The sequence below is a fragment of the Manis pentadactyla genome, chromosome 3, assembly GCF_030020395.1.
Source record: "Manis pentadactyla isolate mManPen7 chromosome 3, mManPen7.hap1, whole genome shotgun sequence".
Lineage (NCBI taxonomy): Eukaryota > Metazoa > Chordata > Mammalia > Pholidota > Manidae > Manis > Manis pentadactyla.
The window spans coordinates 105632660-105655723 of NC_080021.1; the positions used below are offsets into that span (position 1 = coordinate 105632660).

The following is a 23064-nucleotide window of genomic DNA, read 5'->3' on the forward strand; positions in this document are numbered from 1 at the left end:
TTAAATTACTGCTTACCCTGATGAGAAAAGATGATAGCTCTTTAAAAGAATTATCTACCCTTTGATATTCTTCATCTGCTCTTGGTATTTCTAGGTTTATTTTGAAGAATTAAATTAATGAACACATCTTAAAACAGGGCCTAACACATAATACATACCAAATAAATGTAAGCTGTTGCTATTATTATTATTATTATTATTATTATTATTATTACTCTATGCTGAATTAGGGTTGGCAAAAAGTGTGAGTTAGAAACAAAATAGAAATTTGGGGTTAAATATATACTTAAGCAGTTGAGCATCACCCACGAATTTTTTTCTCTAATGTGCTTTCATAATTTCACAAAGGAGAGACCAAATTTTTTGTAGTATTACTATACAAAGCATTGATTTTACATGCTAAACTTTTTAATCCTTAATTTTTCTGCATATGTTGCCTGAATTGGTCAATACCTACTTTTGAACTTAGCTATAATGGAAGATGTATTCATGTTCATTATTACACTGCATTTTTCTTTTCTATATTGCAGGCCATTTTGTTTCCTAGCCCACATGCAAGGCAAAAACAATCAGGGTAAGAACCAAATTTCACTTCCTATATTTTATATCAATTCTGTAAATCCTAATATTTCACGTATGTTGTAGATCTGGTTCAGGAATTGAGGATTAAATGGAGGGTCCTGACATGTTTTGCCGGTAGAACTAGAAGTAAAGGCAATGAAACAAGTCTGGGTAACGTAAGCATGGGTGGCAGGGCAGAAGCTGTCAGCCCTGCAAACATTGTGAAATCAGTTTAGAATAACTTCACTGCAACATGGAGATGTTGACATTTAAATTAAGGGTTCTCATTAGTGCTTTGGGGACTACCAGATCCTCGTTGATTTTGGGAGGGAGACCCGGGCAGAGAGAAATGGAAAGACAGTGTTCAATTCCAATTCAGCTCTTTTCTGAGCGTGAGGCATCCAACAAATTTCTAACTTCTCTCTCCTTGTCTGTTATCTCATTATAAAGTGGGGACAATAATATTCATGTACGAGGTTGGTGTGGGCTTTAGAAATAAAGCCCAAGGTCTGACACACACAGCTCTTCAATAAATGACAGACAATTTGATTTCAGGGTCATAACACATCTTATCCATTTTTTTATTAAGGTTTCATTAAAATACACTCTTATGAAGGTTTCACAAGAAAAACAATGTGGTTACTACATTTACCCATATTATCGAGTCCCCCCCCACCATACTCCATTGCAGTCACTGTCCATCAGTGGAGTAACATGTCACAGAGTCCCTACTTGTCTTCTCTGTGCTACACTGTCTTCCCCATGACCCCACACACCCCATGTGCACTAATCATGATACCCCACAATCCCCTTCTCCCTCCCTCTCCACCCACCTTCCCCCACCTCTCCCCTTTGGTTAATGGCTGGTCCCTGCTTGGAGTCTGTGAGTCTGCTGCTATTTTGTCCCTTCAGTTTTGCTTCGTTGTTATACTCCACAAATACTTATCCATTTTTTTAAATGATATTACTCCTCAAAATCCTCTCATAAAATAAATTTTATTTTAAAAGTACAACTTTTTGTGGGTGTTTTATTTTAGTAGCATATTGCCCAAAATGGAGTAGCTCACAGTCCCCCACTCACACCATTATTTTGTAGATTCTCCCTCAGAATATCCCAATAAATCCTGAATGTCATGGAAATCTTCCACCAAAAAAACATAGTTCTGTTTCATTTTTTAAATTTCCCATCAGACCTTTTTTTCTCCTAATGCATGATATTTTTAACTTAGAAAAAAGCAGGAAATACTACAAATATCACAAGAGAAGTCATTCTTATCCAGATCTCAGTTAAATTTTGCTGACTGAAATTCCAGGGACTTGGATGAGATTCAAATGTATATCTGAGGTGAACTCGACCTCTGGATCTCTTAGGGCTTGTTTGCTCTCCAGAGGGACACAATATAACGCTCGCTGATTAGGAGAGCATTTCCTGCAGCGGGAGACTGATAGAGCCAGGGAGGAGGAAACCAGTCCAGAGCTGGGCAGAGTCGCTATCTTGCTCATCCAACCCCTTTCCTCCAGGCAGCTGGTAAAGACAATTAAAAGGTAACCTGTGCTCTCCATTCCTTGGCATCCAGAAAGCCAGAAAAGAAGTTCAGCTCAGAAGAATCAAGATAATACAACCCATGAACAGATTTCCTTAAAAAAAGCCAAGTGAAACCCGATTTCATTCCTGACAGATTTTTTTCCCTCACTCACGCCAAGTGTGCACAACTAACTCCAGAATTGTCTTTAATCTTCTTCCTTAACTACCTACATGAATTTACTTTTTTCTATTTCTGTGCTTTCTTCTCTTGCTCTGAATTGTTATATTGTTATGCATGGTTGTAAATATTAATCATTCTGATATTTTGTCTCCATGTTATAAACCCAACACCAAACAGAATAATTGAGCAGACAGGCATAATCCTGTCTCTGGGTGTAGGAATACACAGTGAGGTCAGATTGCTTCCCTACAGTCAGTTTTCTTAATAATAATGGAAAGAAAAGGGTGAACCGCTGCCTATACTGTAAAAGAAAAAATTAATAAATGTTAAACTTGTTGCCCAACTATTGCAAGAAAGATTTCATTACAGTGGAGCTGTTCATGATTTGTTTCTCAGAAATGACTAAGAATAGAAACATGTATTTCACAAGGTGTGGTAAATCAATGTAGGTTACACTGTTTTCCACCAAAAAAAGAACTCAATAAACATCTTTAAATTCAATTTCAAAACATAAGAACAACTTATGAGGAGAATTGTGTTCTGATTGATGAAGAGTATCATCTGAAAAGAGTTGGAGAAAGGGAAGTGTTAGAAAATGAGGCACAGCTGGGGACCTGTTCTGTCCCTTGGTTCACACAACCTCCTCCTTAAAAGATGAAGTCACCAAGCATTGAAGTGATTGAATGTCAGGCTAAGTGTTTTGTTAATTATTTGAGAGGAAATGGGAAGTCACTAAGGATTTTTTTAACATGGCAGTCATAGGATCAGAGGTATATTGATCTAGTAGCAGTGCAGGGGCAAGCAGTGGGAAGGGGTCTTGGGGCAGGAAACTCTGGGTGCTTTTTCTCCCACACTCATTTCTGATTCTAATCTATCTATTTCCCAAGTGCAAATTTCAGAAGTTAAAACATACTCTTATCTCAAGCAAACAGTAGCTCTTTTTTTTTCTACATTTTTTTTTGGTCTCATTAATGTACAATTACAGGAGCAACATTATGGTTACTAGACTCCCCCCATTATCAAGCCCCACCACAAATCCCATTACAGTCACTGTTCATCAGCATAGTAAGATGCTATAGAATCACTACTTGTCTTCTCTGTGCTTTACTGCCTTCCCGGTGCCCCATCCTGCTACATTATACATGCTAATCATAAGGCCCCCTTTTCCCCCTTATTGCTCCCTTCCCATCCATCCTCCCCAGTCCCTTTCCCTTTGGTAACTGTTAGTCCATTCTTGGGTTCAGTGAGTCTTCTCAGTTTTTTCTTTGTTCTTATACTCCACATATGAGTGAAATCATTTGAAACTTGTCTTTCTCCACCTGGCTTTTTTCACTGAGCATAATTACCCTGTAGCTCCATCCATGTTGTTGCGAAATGGTGGGATTTGTTTCTTTCTTATGGCTGAATAGTATTCCATTGTGTTTATGTACTACCTCTTCTTTATCCATTCATCTACTAATGGACACTTAAGTTGCTTCTATTTCTTGGCTATTGTAAATAGTGCTGCAATAAACATAGGGGTGCATATATCTTTTTGAGACTGGGATCCTGCATTCTTAGGGTAAATTCCTAGGAGTGGAATTCCTGGATCAAATAGTATTTCTATTTTGAGTTTTCTGAGGAACCTCCATACTGCTTTCCACAATGGTTGAACAAATTTACATTCCCATCAGCAGCGTAGGAGGGTTCCCCTTTGTCCACATTCTTGCCAACATTTGTTGTTGTTTGTCTTTTGGATGGTGGACATCCTAACTGGTGTGAGGTGATATCTCATTGTGGTTTTAATTTGCATGTTTCTGATGATTAGCCATGTGGAGCATCTTTGCATGTGCCTGTTGGCCATCTAAATTTCTTCTTTGGAGAAATGTCTGTTCAGATCCTATGCCCATTTTTTAAATTGGATTATTTGCTTTTTGTTTGTTGAGGTGCATGAGCTCTTTATATATTTTGGATGTCAACCCTTTATTGGATCTGTCATTCATGAATATATTCTCCCATACTGTAGGATGTCTTTTTGTTCTACTGATGGTGTCCTTTGCTGTACAGAAGATCTCTAGTTTGATATAGTCCCACTTGTTCATTTTTGCTTTTCTTTACCTTGCCCGGGGAGATATGTTCATGAAGATGTTGCTTATGTTTATGTCTAAGAGATTTTTGCCTATGTTTTTTTCTAAGAGTTTTATGTTTTCATGACTTACATTCAGATCTTCCATCCATTTCAAATTTACTTTTGTGTATGAGGTTGGAAAATAATTCAGTTTCATTCTCTTACACATCGCTGTCCAGTTTTGTCAACACCAGCTGTTGAAGCAGCTGTCATTTCCCCATTGTATGTCCATGTGTCCTTTATCATATATTAATTGACCATACATGCATGTGTTAATATCTGGACTCTCTATTCTGTTCCACTGATCTGTGGCTCTGTTCTTGTGCCAGTACCAAATTGTCTTGATTACTGTGGCTTTGTAGTAGAGCTTGAAGTTGGGAAGCAAGATACCAGCTGCTTTATTCTTCCTTCTCAGGATTGTTTTGACTATTCGGGGTCTTTGGTGTTTCCATAAGAATTTTTGAACTATTTGTTCCCATTGGTTGAAGAATGCTGTTGGTATTTTGATAGGGATTGCATTGAATCTGTAGATTGCTTTAGGCAGGATGGCCATTTTGACAGTACTAATTATTTCTGCCCAAGAGGATGGGATGAATTTCCATTTTTTAGTTTCCTCTTTAATTTCTCTTAAGAGTGTCTTGTAGGTTTCAGGGTATAGGTCTTTCACTTCCTTGGTTAGGTTTATTCCTAGGTATTTTATTCTTTTTGATGCAACTGTGAATGGAATTGTTTTCCTGATTTCTCTTTTTGCTAGTTCATCATTAGTGTATAGGAATGCCAAAGAATTCTGTGTATTAATTTTGTATCCTGCAACTTTGCTGAATTCAGATATTAGATCTACTAGTTTGGGAGTAGATTCTTTAGGGTTTTTTATATGCAATATCATGTCATTTGCAAACAGTAACAGTTTGACTTCTTCCTTACCAATCTAGATGCCTTTTATTTCTTTGTGTTGTCTGATTGCTGTGGCTAGGACCTCTAGTACCATGTTGAATAAAAGCGGGGAGAGTGGGCATCCTTGTCTTTTTCCGATCTCAGGGGAAAAGCTTTCAGCTTCTCGCTGTTAAGTGTGATTTTGGCTGTGGGCTTGTCATATATGGCCTTTATTATGTTGAGGTACTTGCCCTCTATACCCATTTTGTTGAGAGTTTTATCATGAAGGATGTTGAATTTTGTCTAATGCTTTTCAGCATATATGGAGATGATCATGTGGTTTTTGTTGATGTGGTGGATGATGTTGACAGTTTTCAAATGTTATACCATCCTTGCATCCCTGGGATGAATCCCACTTGATCATGGTGTATGATCCTCTCGATGTATTTTTGAATTTGGTTTGCTAATATTTTGTTGAGTATTTTTGCATCTATGTTCATCAGGGATATTGGTCTGTAGTTTTCTTTTGTGGTGTCTTTGCCTGGTTTTGGTACTAGAGTGATGCTGGCTTCATAGAATGAGTTTGGAAGTATTCCCTCCTCTTCTACTTTTTGGAAAACTTTAAGGAGAATGGGTATTATGTCTTCTCTAAGTGTCGGATAAAATTCAGCAGTGAACCCATCTTGTTTGGAGGTTTTGTTCTTGGGTAGTCTTTTGATAACTGATTCAATTTCATTGCTGGTAATTGGTCTGTTTAGATTCTCTGTTTCTTCCTGGGTCAGTCTTGGAAGGTTGTATTTTTCTAAAAAGTTGCCTATTTCTTCTAGGTTATCCAGTTTGTTAGCATATAGACTTTCATAGTCTTGTCTAATAATTCTTTGTATTTCTGTGGTATCTGTAGTGATTTGTCCATTCTGATTTTGTAATTCTGTTTGTGTGTAGATTCTCTTTTTCTCTTAATAAGTCTGGCTAGGGATTTATCTATTTTCTTTATTTTCTCAAAGAACCAGCTCTTGGTTTCATTGATATTTTTCTATTGTTTTATTCTTCTCAATTTTATTTATTTCTTCTCTGATCTTTATTATGTCCCTCCTTCTTCTGACTTTGGGCCTCATTTGTTCTTCTTTTTCCAGTTTCAATAATTGTGAATTTAGACTATTCATTTGGGATTGTTCTTCCTTCTTTAAATAGGCCTGGATTGCTATATACTTTCCTCTTAGAATTGCCTTCGCTGTGTCCCACAGAAGGTGGAGTGTTTGCTGTTGTTTTCATTTGTCTCCATATATTGCCTATCTATTTTAATTTGGTCATTGATCCATTGGTTATTTAGGAGCATGTTGTTAAGCCTCCATGTGTTTGTGGGCCTTTTTGTTTTCTTTGTACAATTTATTTCTAGTTTTATACCTTTGTGGTCTGAAAAGTTGGCAATTTCAATCTTTTGGAATTTACTGAGGCTCTTTTTGTGGCCTAGTATGTAGTCTATTCTGGAATGTTCCATGTGCACTTGAGAAGAATGTGTATCCTGTTGCTTTTGAGTGTGGAGTTCTGTAGATGTATATTAGGTCCATCTGTTCTAGTGTGTTGTTCAGTGCCTCTGTGTCCTTACTTATTTTCTGTCTGGTGGATCTGTCCTTTGGAGTGAGTGGTGTGTTGAGGTCTCCTAAAATGAGTGCATTGCAGTCTATTTCCTCCTTTAATTCTGTTAGTATTTGTTTCACATATGTTGGTGCTCCTGTGTTGGGTGCATTGATATATATAATGGTTATATCCTCTTGTTGGACTGACCCCTTTGTCATTATGCAATGTCCTTCTTTATCTCTTGTGACTTTCTTTGTTTTGAAGTCTATTTTGTCTGATACTAGTACTGCAACACCTGTTTCTTTCTCCCTATTGTTTGCATGAAATATCTGTTTCCATCCCTTCACTTTTAGTCTGTGTATGTCTTTGGGTTTGAGGTGAGTCTCTTGTAGTCAGCATAGAGATGGGTCTTGCTTTTTTATCCATTCTATTACTCTGTGTCTTTTGATTGGTGCATTCAGTCCATTTACATTTAGGGTGATTATCAATAGATATGTACTTATAGCCACAGCAGGCTTTGGATTTGTGGTTACCAAAGGTTCAAGGGTAGCTTATTTACTATCCAGCTGTCTAACTTAACTCGCTTGTTAAGCTATTATAAACAGTCTGATGATTCTTTATTTCTCTCCCTTCTTTTTCTTCCTCCTCTCCTCTTAATATGTTAGGTGTTTTATTCTGTACTCTTTTGTGTTTTCTTTGACTGATTTTGTGGATAGCTGATTTTATTTTGCATTTAGCTAGCATTTGGTTGGTCTACATTTTTTCCTGTGGTTTTATTTTCTCTGGTGACATATATTTAGCCTTCAGAGCCCTTCCATCTAGAGCAGTCTCTTTAAAATACACTATAGAGATGGTTTGTGGGAGGTAAATCCCCTCAACTTTTGCTTATCTAGGAATTGTTTAATTCTTCCTTCAAATTTAAAGGATAATCTTACTGGATACATTATTCTTGGTTCAAGGCCCTTCTGTTTCATTGCATTGAATATATCATGACATTCTCTTTTGGCTTGTAAGGTTTCTGCTGAGAAGTCTGATGATAGCCTGGTGGGTTTTCCTTTGTAGCTGATCTTTTTTCTCTCCCTGGCTGCTTTTAATACTCTGTCCTTGCCCTTGATCTTTGCCATTTTAATTATTATATATCTTGGTGTTGTCCTCCTTGGGTCCCTTGTGTTGGAAGATCTGTGGACTTCCATGATCTGAGAGACTATTTCCTTCCCTAGACTGGGGAAGTTTTCAGAAATTATTTCTTCAAAGACACTTTCTATCCTTTGTTCTCTTCTTCTTCTAGTACCCCTATAATGCAAATATTGGTCCATTTGGATTGGTCACACTGTTCTCTTAATATTCTTTCATTTCTAGAGATCCTTTTGTCTCTCTCTGCCTTAGCTTCTCTGTATTCCTGTTCTCTGATTTCTATTCCATTAACAGTCTCTTGCACCTCATCCAGTCTGCTCTTAAGTCCTTCCATTGTTTGTTTCATTTCTGTTATCTCCCTCCAGAATTCATCCCTTAGCTCTTGAATATTTCTCTGTAGCTCCATCAGCATGCTTATGACTTTTATTTTGATCCTTTTTCAGGAAGCTTGGTGATTTCAGTCTCACCAGGCCCTCTCTTTCATGTTTGAGGGATTTTGGACTGAACAAGGTTCTTCTGCCTTTTCATGACAATGGAAGTGATGGCCAGTGAGTGGCGTGTGTGTCAGTTGTGAGAACAAAGTCCCTTCCTGTTTGCTGGTCACCTTGCCCATCTCCACTGCCTGTGCCAGTCAACCACACACAGGGTGCAGCCTCTGGGTTAATTCCCTGAGCTGCCAATGGAGGGGGTGTGTGTGTGGCCCTTGTATAGCCTAGGGCACTGGCAGTGGTTGCAGGCAATCAATGCATATTCACTGTGAGAACAGAAACCCTACGTGCTTTCCAGACTGTGCACCAGCTGACTCTGCCTATGCCAGTTGGCTGCTCGCAGGGGGAAGCCCCTCAGTTAATCCCCTGAGCTGCTGTGGATGGGGCTCTCCTCAGGATGGCCTAGGGCACTGGCAGAAGTTGCAGGCAAGCAGTGCACGTTTGCTACAAGAATAAAGCCCCTTTGGGCCTTTCAGACTCTGAGCCCATCTCTGCTGTATGTGTTGGTCGACAATGGGCAGGGGGCAGCCTCTGGGTCAGGTCCAGTTAGCTGTGCATGGGGAGAAGCCTCTGTGTGGTTGCTGTGGGTGAGGCTGCTCCCCAGTTGCTCCGCTTCAATGGCGGGGCAGCTGGTTTGCTTGCAGCGCTGGTGGGGGGAATGAATGGCAGGCTGCTTATCACTGTTAGGGGCTTCAGTGCTGCTTGCTACCCAGGTGGTTAGGGCGCCTGAAGTTCCTTAAAGTTCCCAGCCTGCTGGGTTGAGTGTGCAGGATGATTTTGTCCACCTGTTAAACCCTTGTTCCTTTAAGACTTTTAAAGCACCCACTTTTGTTTTGTCCTAGGGCAGCTGGCTGTGGGAACCTGTTTGCAGTCTTAGTATCAGATTTTGCTTTTCCATTCCTCTTATATTCAGTACACCATGCAATGTGTGTCTGTACTCCCGGTGCAGATTACTAGGGCTGGTTATTTAGCAGTCTTGTACTTCCACTCCCTCCCCAGGCTGATTCTTTTCCTCTGGCCGGTGAGCTGGGGTGGGGGGAGTGCTCAGGGGGGAGTGCTCAGATACATCCACAAAGCCATGTATCTGATTTTTTTTGTGAGCTGTTGAGTTATCGCAGATGTAGATATAGCTTGGCTGGTGTATTATATCTTCTGGTCACTCTTTTACGAATAGTTGTATTTTCTGTATTTTCAAAATATATATGGTTTTGGGAGGAGATTTCCACCACCCTACTCACACTGCCATCTTGAGAATCTCCCAACTTTAGCTCTTTTAATCCTCACAATCCTATAAGAACACATGCTTCAAAAAAACCAACAGACTGTAGCAACTCTATCAATAAGGCCTGAAAAAGAGGAGTATTTGGGAGTTTGAGAGACAGGAGGTAGAAAGGATGCAGAGTCCGAGAGCAGCTCCTCATCAGCCCCTGGAGATGGTGGCAGCATTTTATCAGCATTCCTCTTATCATTCTGAATTCTGTGATGCTAACAGAAAACCTCTGGCTTCAGGTTAGACCCAGAAACCTGAACAGCACGATACCCCTGCCCTGTGTCCAAGAACACCGTCACTAATTGATTGTGGTATCTTCTATTCTGAGCCTAGATTGATCCTCAGAATCCCCAGCTCAGTTCTGGTTGTCACAACTGATAGGCATCCAGATGCCTCATAAGTTGAAAGCTATTTGCCATCCTGGGTATCTCTTTTTGGGGTGCAGATTCATCATATGATCTGTACTATGTGCTTAGGACTGACTCTATCATGATGGCTATAATCATTTGTGCTGTCTGCATTTACATTAAATATAGGAATAAAAGAATCATAATCTTAAGATCTTGGGTTTTTTTTTCATGTCATTACCTGTCAGGTAGGTTTGCTCATGTAGCTCTGTGATGCTCAAGAGTTCAGCATTCTGTTGCTGGCAGCTCCTTCTCGCCTGGTGCCAAGTTAAAGCAGATTTGGAGTTTATCTGGTAGGAAATGCCAGTCAATGGATCTTTATTCCATAAGCTTTCACTGCCCTCAACTGTAAAAGAAGTCAGTGGGATTGGCTGAATAACTGCAAGAAAAGACTTTCAGTGAACAATGCTTTTTAAACAATCTTAGTAGCAATATTGCCTGAAACACTATATTTCTTTTCCTTTCTTTTTTCTGTATTTTTCAAGTGTCTATGAGATTTTCTTCACTCTTGATAATGAAAAACAGGAGTTTTCCAAAGGTCAATCAATCCTTTCATATGTTTAAGGGAAAAGGGAGGCACAGTCTCCTTATTTTTCTGTTGGGATATTTGGGATCAGGTGAGTTGGGAAGTGAGGAAAATATGAAAATCAAGTAAGAATAGAGATACCAGCCCAACTTCCTTAATTTAGAAAAAAATAAACAAAGGGGGAGGTGAAAATAAATATATGTCTTCTCTCAACAAGTATTTTGCCTGCATTTTCTAGTTTGTTCTATTCAGACCAAAGACACAGGCATTAGAAGGGAAGGTCACAAACTGCAGACAGACTGACCTGGACCTGTATCCAGATACTGTCACTCAGCAGTGGTTTTACCTTATTTAAATTCTTAACTTTTCAAGTCTCATTTTCTCATCTCTAAAATATTACCTATAGATAAGCTCCTGGCAATAGTAGATGTTGATTGCTAGTTTTTCTTTCTTCAGAGTAAAAAATAATAATTTTAGCTTATACTTTCCTTTGCTATTTTGTAATTCCCAATATACTGTATATATTGACTATACTCTATAAAAGGCCAATAATACATATAGATAAATATTATTTATAGCATTTTACATATAAGATGTTTGGGAAACCAATCAACAAATGAAATATTTTTATGTGCCTCGTATTATGAAAATTTCTCTTGCCTTTTTAATAATAGAAAATTCTATATACAAGTCATGTGAAGTAATAATCCGTTCATTTATTTGTAAGGAAGAGATAAAGGATTATGTAACTTTTGAAATTTTCTGAGAAGTATTCAACTTTCTAAGAAATAGGGCAATTTTCCATAAGCATATAGCCTACACTGCTGTGGTTCTTCGTATCTGATGAGGAAGTAACCTTTTGATGTGCATACTGCACACTATGATATGAATTTTGCAGTCCCATGGCACACAAAAGAGGAAGAAAAATATATCAAAATTTCATTCAGGCAACAGTATAGGGATTCCTAAGATGTTTTAACTGTGAAATCATTATATAATTACATAAAAAATGAATTTGAATTAGTAATGTTCGATTTAAACTATCATGATCTGCAGGGCTTACTAGTTTAATGAGCAAATGGATTATTCTCCACATGGTATCATCCAGATGAGACTGGATTGAGGCTTATTTGAAGATGGAAATGTTTTAAATAAATATTTTTTGCACACAATATACAAGAAAATGAGAGACCAAAAAAAGAGGGGGTTATTTTCTTGTTTGGGAATGGAGGAAAGGGGTATAAATGACTAAAGATGGAATTCAATTTGACCCTTCATTTTAAGAAAGTGTATTTTGCATTTTAAATCAAGGAATTAAAAACCTGCTTCTCAATGAATGTATAGGTTTGCTGACTCTACATCTCCCCAAAGTGTTCAAATTCCCACAATTAACCAGCACAACTGATGGTCAAAGCTAAAGTGGAAGCTATGGAGAATTGAGAGAAAAGGATGTTTTCCTTTTCCTGTTCTCATGGTACTCCAAAGTAAATGTGTAAGTAGAAGGAAAACAATACAAGAAACAATGCAAAGGACAATGAGAGTATATATTGAGTGTCACTAAGTCAGTAACTGGTATCCCATCTTCCTATATTGAGCCAGTTAGTTTAAGGTTAATATAAAATAACATGTTCATTTGGAAAGAAACACAAGGAAAATGAAATAGACTGGGAAATTGCAAAGCCCTTTAAAAAGGCATGCAATGTGTTAAGTGTGCTTTAAATTTTTAATGTATATTGAAATCAGTTTTAAATTTTTCTACAGTTACTTTTACATTAATTGTAAAATAAACAATTTGGTTTTGAAGACATAAATTAGAAGTAACAAGACTGAAGGATTATTCTAGAACATACTCAGAATGCTCCTCCAACAAACATCTACCCAAAGTTGTGAGGGTTTTTTGTGATTTACTGAATGACTCATTAAATCATACATGCATCCAACAACTCCTTTGTCAACACCATTTATGTGCAGTATGCTATAATTGGACCTTTGAAATCTATACCCCCAAGAAACTCCACAATAACAGATTTAGAAAAACCATTCCTCCTAAGTAATGGAGAAAAACACTCCTCAATCACTGATAAACAAGTACTGCTTTATCTCAGGGGAAAAAAAAAACTCCATTTTTGTCTTCAGAAAAATTCTACAGAGATCAGATATCTACAAACGTTCCACAGGAATCAAACCTCTAAATGATGTTAAAGAGAGGTGAATACATTTACCTACCCAGTAGAGCAGTATCACTATGAAAGGGAAGCCTGTGAGTTTTGGCAGATACTCACCCAGAATGGAGGAATGGCACACACGAGGAGAATTTACAGTAATACATGGGGCTGAGAAATCAAATGTATTTTTAGTGGGATGGTTAGGGATTATAAATCAAAAGAGATAAACACGTTTCTTCAAATTCTCACTTTAACTTGACAAATTAAAACTTTTTGTTAGTTGTTCTGTTTTACAATGTGCATAGAATAATGTGGTTGTGTGTGTATGTGTGATCTTGGAAGGTTAGTTGTAAGCAAAGTCGTTGCAGTTCAGATGGCCTTTAACACCATCCCAGACCGCATCTATGTTCCTCTCTTCGATTTAATGCAGTGCCACTTACTTTGCATTTTTGCAATACCACTTAAAACCCCATGTTAAAAACCCTTCAAGCATACACATGACCCACTTCCATTTGATGCAGAGCTGTGTTAAATTAAATAATACTCTCCTTAAATTAAATTTTCTAATTGAAATACTATCATGTTCACAGTACAGAGTCTTTTTCATTACACTGACACAAAATTCAGGAGCCCCCTCATCTCTCTCTCCATCAGACCACATGCTTGTGGCATTGTTTAAATTCTGTTTTTGATCTGTAGCTTCATAACAGAAAGTTATTGCGGGTTTGGGGAATGGCATGCCTACCTCTGGTGCTGAGTATATGTTCCATCATGTACAGTGTAATTTGTCCTAAAGTCTTAGAAAGTAAGCAACAGTAACAGTGGAAGTTGAGAAAAAAGAAGTAGTTGGTGAAAATAAAGGCACTGGGTGCAGCCCAGGGCTGAGAGGTGGAAGATGTACATTCTGGTCTTTGGCCAATATGAATCACTCTCTCCATTATAAAATGTGGACAGTGACACCTAAAAAGAGTGGTTGTGGAGTATGATTAGATATTAAGTGAGAAATAAGTCCGAGGGGAAACATTCTATATAAACACAAGGTTCCATCACACTACATTGCCCTACTAAATGTGCCAAAACTTTTCTGGATGATAAACTTACTTACATTTCAATGGACAATATCCAAATAGCTTATCCGCATCATAATCTCTAGTGGTTCCACACCAGAGCCATCCATCTGACCGCCCAGCACTTGTGCAGTCTGCATACCACTTGTCCTCAAACTTGAATGGAAATACACACGTTGCTCCGTTTGCATTGCCCAGGAGGGTGTACATGGCTAGAAGGGACATACTGGTTTGCAATTAGAACGTAAGTGAATCTTCTGAATGTTGACCTTCCAATAAGAAGGATATCTAAAGACTAGGTCTTACTCTTTGGATCACACTCGGTGTACCCCCCAGGAATCCTCTTATATTGCTCTTCTCTTTCTACCCCTATCTTTTGCTGAGTACATACAGCAGTCTGTACTTAAGGATAAGTCTAGTACCACTTCATTTCTGTTGTCTTTTAGAACAGATTTTCCTCTTTCCTTTTGTGAGGCAAAAGTAGTCAGCTCTACTGACACCAGCTTTGACTCCTGCATTTCCTCCAGCACAGAAAAGAGGGTATTCTTCCTCTTGGTTGGAATTGTAGAATTATTAGATCTCTAAATTGAAAAATAACCTTATAGCTGTGAGACACAAGCACATGGTTAAATCCCCTCTAACTACTTCTTGTCAAGCTAGCTTCCACTTCAGTCCTTCAACAGTGGCTGTGAGAAAGGGTAGGCATTTTGGTATAACACTCTAATTTGCATCATGGAAACACATCACTCAAAACCATCAAATGCCACCTACCATCGATATTTGTCTTTGAAAAAAAAACTGAATTCAAATAGATCAAAATGGGAAGCTCTGAGTTTTCCAAAAAAGGAAAATTGAAAAAGTATAGAATCATTGTTTATTCTGGTTTGGCTTAAGTCAAAAGGATTAGAGAAGTCCCTCTCTCCACTGACAGCCAGACCACTCACCTAGCTAAATGCTCCTGTATGTTTAAAGTCTCTCTCTGTAGAGCTACCCCTTTGGGAGACAGTAACCTTCTATTATGGAAGTAATTAGCCTTTTGCCACCAATGAATGTCAGAATTTGTCCTAGATAGGAATGTTCTTTTCTTAATTAAGTTTTATAGATTCCGTGACTTTAAAAAGTTCTTAAGATTTTTAAATATCTTATAGACGTCTTAAAAGTCATTTAGATAATAGTTTGTAAAACATGTAGCCCAGGACCTAACATGTGTTAAGTACATAGTACATAGAAGTTCCTTACCTCCTTTCCTTTTCCTTCACTCACTGTACTTACCTAGTTCTCTTTAAGAGGTAGGTTTATTTTTTGATTATCTCAAAATTAGTTTTTTGCCAATGACCTAGTTGTTCCACTAAGTTATAGGACTACTTTTCAAAACCATATATCGTATAAGGAACATGCTAGGTTCAGAAATAATTATGCTGCCCTCAATAAGTGGGGTACCTGTTTCTTCACATGAAAAAAAAAAAACCTGTTTAGATTATCCGAGGGCTACTTGCACTGTTCATTAAATTAGCCAAGGAATTTTCAGTGCTGGGCTTCTGGATGTCAATCAGAAATGGCCTTTTCAAACTAACCTGATTTATTTAACCAAGAACTGATGAGGCCAAAAGAATCCTGTTCCACTCCAGCCACTTCACTGACACATCATATAATTGCAGTGAATTTACTTGTTCGTTCTCGCATGGTCCAACCTTCCAGACAACGCTTAGGTGCTTCTAAGTCTACAATTCTGATCCTATTTCTAAAATGATCCCTGGCCTCAGCTGTTTTTTTCCCCCAAGTTTTCTGTAGAGAAAGGGAGACTACATATACTCTCTCTGCATAGTCTTCAGACCTAATGCATATTCCAGTGAATGGATTCCAAGATCACTCTGATGGTCTAGATCTTCTAGCAGGATTAACCTGACAGAAAATTATAGGGCAGGACAAGACTGAACCAAATTTGACTAAGTGGATTAACTTGATAGAAAGGCCAAGTTAATACTGCTTAGGTTGCCTTTCATATAACTTCTAAACCTGTATTTTCTTCAGTAAATGCCTCAGGACACCTTCTTTCTGAATGTTCCTTCTCACTCTACTTCAACTCCTACTCTCCCTCTTCTTTATGTAGAAAGAAAATTAAAAGCTGACAAATTCCCACTTTACAAGTATCAGAACTCCTATGCTCTGCTTGGTGACTGTAGCTAAATTCAGCCTATCTTGGCAGGCTCAGTGACATAGGAAGCTTGGAAAAAGGTGATCTCTTGTTCAAAAATGCAGGCTTTCTCTGACCCTGAGGTTGTTCTAGATAACAGTTCACAATAACCAAGTGTCCAAAGGTGGAATGTGGTTATAACATCGGACTCAAGAAGTCTTTGTGAAGACTAAATTCTAAGATTTTATTTGACCTTCATATAAAATTACTTCCTGCCCCACTGTGTTGCCACTTCCTACAATAGCTGACTAAATACTCTCTGTGTTAATTTATAAACTAATTCCTCCAGTTTTTCTAATGTTTTTATTCTTACAGTCTCTTAATACCCAATTAGAAACCCAAATTGTCAAGGAATGCCAAGATTTAACTTTAGGCAATCTGACCAGATAAAGAATGCTGTTTCATGGATCATTTATCCAGGTATAACTTAAACCAAAGGAAAAGAAACATTTGGCTAAATTCATATATCACTACAATGGTATAATGTCAAATGGGAGGCTTTTGCATAAAGACAACAGTGAAAATTAATTTCTAAAATTTTTAACCTATGGTTAAAAAAAAACAGCAAAAGTTTTAAAACATGTCTTCCTATTAATTATAAATAGTTAAAGTTAAAGTATCACTCAAGACTTTGACCATTTACTCACTGTCATGTTCTCATAGAACACAGAATAATTCAAAATACAAAATCAACCAATTAATATTTTTAGTACAGACTAAACAAGAACATGCTTATTTTCTTGAATTAGTTTCTAGGATGAGAAACATTTGACAGAAAGGCAAAAAAATTCCATGCTGCTTACCTTCATAACCTCTAGAGCATAAATCATCTGTGGTTCCATAGATTTTCCATCGGCTCCATAAACCTGATCCCTTGTAAAGCATAATATTCTTTTCTTGTCTGTTGCCATAGTTAAAAAATAAATCTTCTCCTCTGATCCCCAATAGGGTGTCATTCTTGCACTCCCATTTCTGAAATTCGCTCTTCGAGTCACAGGCATACAGAGTGATAGCAACCCAATCAGTTTTGGATGGCACCCCCAAGCATAATTTAAATGCAACACTCATAATCTGGGATTCAGACACCCATCGGAATTTCTGTGCTTCATTGCCCTGGTTGCAAGCTGCCGTTTGGACTGCACTCGGACTTAATGCTTCCACACAGCGCTTGTGGTCTTCATTATATATTAAAAATTGCCTAGTGTCTGTTCAAAAAAAAAAAGAAGAAGAAAGAATGTTTAAGTTAATACATGTGACAAAGATGATGTTTTAGGTCAAAATTTCCCAACTTTACATTTCTCTAAAGACTTCTAATCACAGCAAAAGGGGTAAAGTTGATTCTCCAGGACAGCTCAGCATCTGGGGGATCCCTGAAGCTAGAGAGAGACAGGACTGAGGAGCCCCTCTTGAGAAGCAGTGGCTGCCAGAAATGGGCTGGGATTCTTTGAGATGTCCTAATTCACTATAAGGATCGTTATGAAAAGGCTTGCCTTAAATGCATACAAATTGTAGCAGAGTAAACATAAAAGGTAGGTGACAAAGAAAGAAATAACACCCATTTGAGAAAAAAAAATTGGATGTGAATCCAATAAGCTGTAAAACTAAATGTATGTATATTCTGGAATAGAATTTTGAAATCTGACCCTCCCTTTCCCTCTTTGAGATAGATGAAACATATCTGATCATTCCAGTGATAACCTTAGATAGAAATTTTACCTTTATTTTTTGTTCAATGAATCTTTGAACTAAGTGCTTTTTGGGTAGCCCAAGCCTGGGCAACTAGAGTAGTTTTTTGTTTTGTTTTCCATTACAACAGCAGAGATATGACATCTAGAAATAAGTTAGTACCTGTTATATAACTTAACTTTCATTCCATTGGCATACTCAATGTAGCTTTTATATAATAAAAAGATTTTAAAAAAACATATTTAAAAGTGTAGTAATTTATAAAGTTTGCAGTAAGGGTTAAATAAATGTAAGTTTTTATAGCATTATATCATTTGATGTAATATTTAAGAGAATAACTTTACAAATAACAGTGTTTTTTCATACTAGTAATATGTGGCTGGTAAGTGAAATAAATATGTATAGACAGTTTACACTTACAGTACACAGATGCTAGCTGGCAAAACTGGACTTCCTCTTGCTCTCCCAACACCCACCCCCACAAAAAAAGGATCTAGTAATCATATTTTCCCCCTTCAATCAAAATCGAACTCATGTAAAGATTTTTCTTTTTTTGTTTACCTTTTAAAGAATAGACAAATGAAAGGAACTGTTTTAATTTCATGACATAAATGCAAATTAAATACTTCTTATGAGGGATTACTAAATTGCTACTATTTAAGTGGCTCTCTCAAAATGAGCTGGTAGTATTACAGATGTTTAAGGGTCTGATTAAATGACCTCATTACTTTTATTCAAATCATTTTAGTGTAATATAACAAAGTAATAATAATCCCACTAGTAGAGTCTTTCTCTGTTTAAAAGCACCATTTACACTCTGAGAGCAGTTCTTGGACCATTAACTTAGAGTTTATCATGGATCTTTGCCTCAAAAGATTATTTTCTTCTTCCATGCTCCTGTATCTTCTCTTGCCCTGCCCTTGTTAGAGACTTCCTGCTTCTCTCCGGTCTGGGTTCCTAATTAAGTGCTGCTTTGAACCATGCCTAGTTTCCTAGTTCCTCAGCTGTGTTTCTCATTTCTGGTGGTTTGATTTCTTGGAATTGGGACTCAATAGAGTCTAAATTCAGAATACCTGCCTCTGTTGGCTCCTCCAGACTTGACATATGTCAACCTAACATGCAATGCTTGATGGAATCTCCTCCTGTCTAGCGAACTCCTGCCTAGGTTAGCTGTCATTTTGTTGCTGCCCATGTCCCAGTGTGACAAAATAAGCAAGTTTCTGCATTGGCAATAAAATTTTAATTTCAATAAGATGGGATTTTGTTCACAATAAAACTTAGGAAATAGTAAACTATGTTTTTTCTTTTAAAGAGCCCTATGATAATTTCTCACACACAAATGTAAATCTAGGCTTCTCTAATCTAAAAGGGTAATGAACTCTGAAAATTTTGTCACATATATCTGTAAACTCAAGTGTACTGTCCTTTAAATTTAATTTGTCTGCTTTTCTATCTAGATTTATCTTCCACTTTTCAGATAGTTTTCCTCAGTAATCTTTCATTGTCAATAATAAATATGTCTTCCACCTGATACTTCAGCCACTTGATTGTATTGTTGAGCAGCCAACACTTATTAACTGCCCAAATTCAGTCAACCAACCAACTGGTAACCAGCTATTTAAGGTAAGGTGCTTGAAAGTCTTTTTGTACAAAAGTTTTCATACTTATTTGAACTTTATTTCATTTATTTAATTTTCATCTGTAGTTCCATCTTAATTTTTTCATCCATATTTCGCTCTAAGTATGATGGTATTTAATGAGCAAACATCTGATCTTCTCATCATTAATGGCATCATCACCCACCTAGAGTCAAAAACCCAGGAGTCATCCTGGATTCCAGCTTTCCTTCACTCTATAGGACAAAAGCAGATTCTATTGGCTCTACTCAAAAATATAGTGGGATGGTTAATTTTATGTGTCAACTTGGCTAGGTCATGGTACCCACATATTTAGTCAAATACTAGTCTAGATGTTGCTGTGAAGGCACTTTTCTCTTTTTTTTGGTATAAGATTAGCATTTAAATTAGTAGACTTTGAATAAAGCAGATTGCTCTCTATGCTGTGGGTGAGCCTCACCCAATCAGTTGAAGCCTTCAGAGAAAACAGACCTAGTCCCTGAAGAAGAGGGAATTTTACTTCTAGACTGCCTTTGGACTTAAACTGCAGTATCAATTCTTCCCTGAGTTTCCAGTCTGCCAGTCTACCCTTTAGATTTTGGACTTCCTAGACTTCACAACTGCATAAACCAATTTTTTAAAAGAAATATCTCTTAAAAGATAAATAGACAGACAGGTAGAGATAGCTAGCTAGCTAGATGAATAGAAATATATACACAAACCCTATAGGTTCTATTTCTCTGGAGAACCCTAATACATATATCCTAATCCATTTTTTTCTCTCCAACTCCATTGCCACCACCCTAAACCAAGCCAATGGTCTTTTTGAAATGTATCTTCCTCTTTTTGAAATGTAATCATCAAAGAAGGTAATGCCTGATCTCCTAGGGTCCTGGGTGACATGGGTCTACCTTCTCACTTGACTCCAAATTGCAAAACCTACTTAATGTGTGGGTCATTTCTACTTAGCTATATAAGATTCATATTTCTATTTTCACAATCTCTTTGGAAGATTGCTGGTGACGTTAAGTGCTAATTCAGTAATGAAATGATTTTCTTGTTCTTCTAGCTTTGTGGAAAGGTTTTATAGCTTGGGAGATTTTGCTTTTACTTATATTTCCCCAACAATCTAAAGCTTTCAAGAGTGTACTACTGTCGGGGAACTCTCCTACACTGTTGGTGGGAATGTAAACTAGTTCAACCATTGTAGAAAGCAGTATGGAGGTTCCTCAAGAAACTAAAAATAGAAATACCATTTGACCCAGGAATTCCACTCCTAAGAATTTACCCTAAGAATGCAGTTTTCCTGTCTCAAAAAGACATATGCACCCCTATGTTTATCGCAGTACTATTTACAATAGCCAAGAAATGGAAGCAACCTAAGTGTCCATCAGTAGATGAATGGATAAAGGAGATGTGGTACATATACACAATGGAGTATTATTCAGCCATAAGAAGAAAACAAATCCTACCATTTGCAATAACATGGATGGACCTAGAGGCTATTATGCTCAGTGAAATAAGCCAGGTGGAGGAAGACAAGAACCAAATGATTTCACTCATCTGTGGAGCATAAGGACAAAGCAAAAACTGAAGAAACAAAACAGCAGCAGACTCACAGAACCCAAGAATGGACTAACAGTTGCCAAAAGGAAAGGGACTGTGGCGGTGGTGCGGGATGGGAAGGGAGGGAGAAGGGGAAAAAGGGGCATTAATATTAGCACACATAATGTAGGGGGGCACGGGGAAGGCAGTATAACAGTATAACAGAGAAGACAAGACTCTACAGCATCTTATTGCACTGATGGACAGTGACTCTAACGGGGTATGTGGTGGGGATTTGATAATGAGGGGAATCTAGTAACCACAACGTTGCTTGTGTAATTGTATATTCATGATATCAAAAAAAGAGTGTACTACTGTACACAGGAAGAAAAAACATCCAGCATCCAAGTCAGAGCTCAGCAGGGGTGTGCAATCCTGCCTAGCTGCCTTTCTGCTTTACTTCTGCCTCTCCAGCTCTCACTCGTCACCTTCCAACCACAAGACACTTCTGTTCCTCAAATGCTTCAAGTTAATTTCCAGTATAGAAACTTCTTATGTCAAGTTCCCTCTTCTTGGGAGGCTCACTGAGGTCCCACCTTAAGTGTAAACTCCTTGGTGAGCTGACTATCCTAATTTTACTTTCTTATTTTCTATATAATATTCATAACCACCACCTTTAAAATATTCTTTTAAAAAATTTGTTCACTTATATTTTGTCAGTGCCCCTCTACTGGAATGTAAATTCCAAGAGTAGAAAGAATTTATCTTTCTGGTTCTGCACAGTTTTCTCTCTTTTTGGAGCAAAAGAGGCTCCCAACAGATATTAGCTGAATGAATGAAAGAATATTTATTAAATCTGAAGCATCTTGACTAGTAACCCAGAGATGTTTTTGATTTAATAATTGATTGTGATGGGTCTATTCAATATTACTTTTCCCGTGAAAGTTTATTTTTACTGAAGAGCAATTTGCAAATGTTTGTACTTATGAAAGGAGTACTTTGAAACAAAAAGCTTCTATTTCAATACAAATGTATCTATTATTGTTTCCTTTATTTATCTTTCACATTAGGGAGCAGAGCAAGTGTGATATTGCCTTCACTGCACAATATAAGGAAATCTAAAATTATGACTTTATGGCCCTACATTCATAAATTACTCTTCTCCCCAACTAGTCAAGATGTAATTTGGCTTTTACCATTGTCTCTGTGCAATGCCTCTGATTGAGAAGTCATACTTCTTCCTCTGAAAGTGATTCAAGGCCTTGACCAAAAGGCAGCCTGTGGCATTTCTGTCACTGTTACTCAGACCAATGTTTTATTTGTATAAATATTCTATTTTTTTGTCTCTGCTAATTACATTGTTGTAATAGAAATATTCAAAGATGAACAAATGAGGACCGAAAACTGCACTCATTTCTTTGAAATCTTGTTTATGGGATTGAAGGTGTGTTCTCTGTTATTTTAATATTTACACATCAGAAACTTAATTACAGAACTGAAAATACCCTCCTTTCATGTCAACTCTATTTTATTAATCTCACACTGATTTTTCAACAGATTCGTGTTAGGTACCATGCTAGTGACAATGCAAAGACAAAGCAGAGACAAGTTCCCTGCCACACTGTGCTCATACTCTGTTGTGGTCAGTTCAAGGGCAGAAATACCAAAGGACATAATATATTTAAGTAAGAAGCAGTAAGTTTCAATGCAGTATCTCAGGTCAAAAAGAATTGAAGACTAGATATTCAACAACATGGGTGTGAATTTCCTTTTAAGCATGTTTCAACCGTTTTCAATTATTCCATAACATTGAGCAAATGATTAAATCTTCAAACTTATTGCCAAAGGGAAGTAGGTTATTAAAGGTGACTAGAGATATAACTATTATATGTTAGATATCCTTATACATTTCTAGACTTTCCCCAATATCAATAAATAAAATGTCAACATGAAAACATAAAAGAAAATAACTTGTGGAAGATAGAGAAGCTGGATAAGAAGAAACTAAATGAGTATTTTGTAGCATATACTACCAGACCCACTTATTTCTTCCTGCCTTTTGCCTTTTCAGTGCATGTCAGCCCAGCTCCCCAAGGCCGGCACCCCATGTCTGGACCCTGGGTGTTTTCTGGCCATCAGAG

General features: G+C 37.4%; 1 protein-coding gene across 3 annotated transcripts in view; it reads right to left on the reverse strand.

Annotated features, from left to right (window-relative positions):
* The window catches only part of MRC1 (mannose receptor C-type 1), a 98492-nt gene that overhangs the window by 69428 nt on the left and 6000 nt on the right, over positions 1 to 23064 (reverse strand). For all 3 annotated transcript variants that reach the window (XM_036881178.2, XM_036881179.2, XM_057498253.1), the window contains exons 2-4: positions 16880 to 17281; positions 13921 to 14094; positions 10306 to 10470 (exon numbers count right to left, since the gene is read on the reverse strand). In XM_036881178.2, coding sequence (XP_036737073.2) covers positions 10306 to 10470; positions 13921 to 14094; positions 16880 to 17281 — 741 coding nt within the window. The remainder of the gene's footprint in view (positions 1 to 10305; positions 10471 to 13920; positions 14095 to 16879; positions 17282 to 23064) is intronic.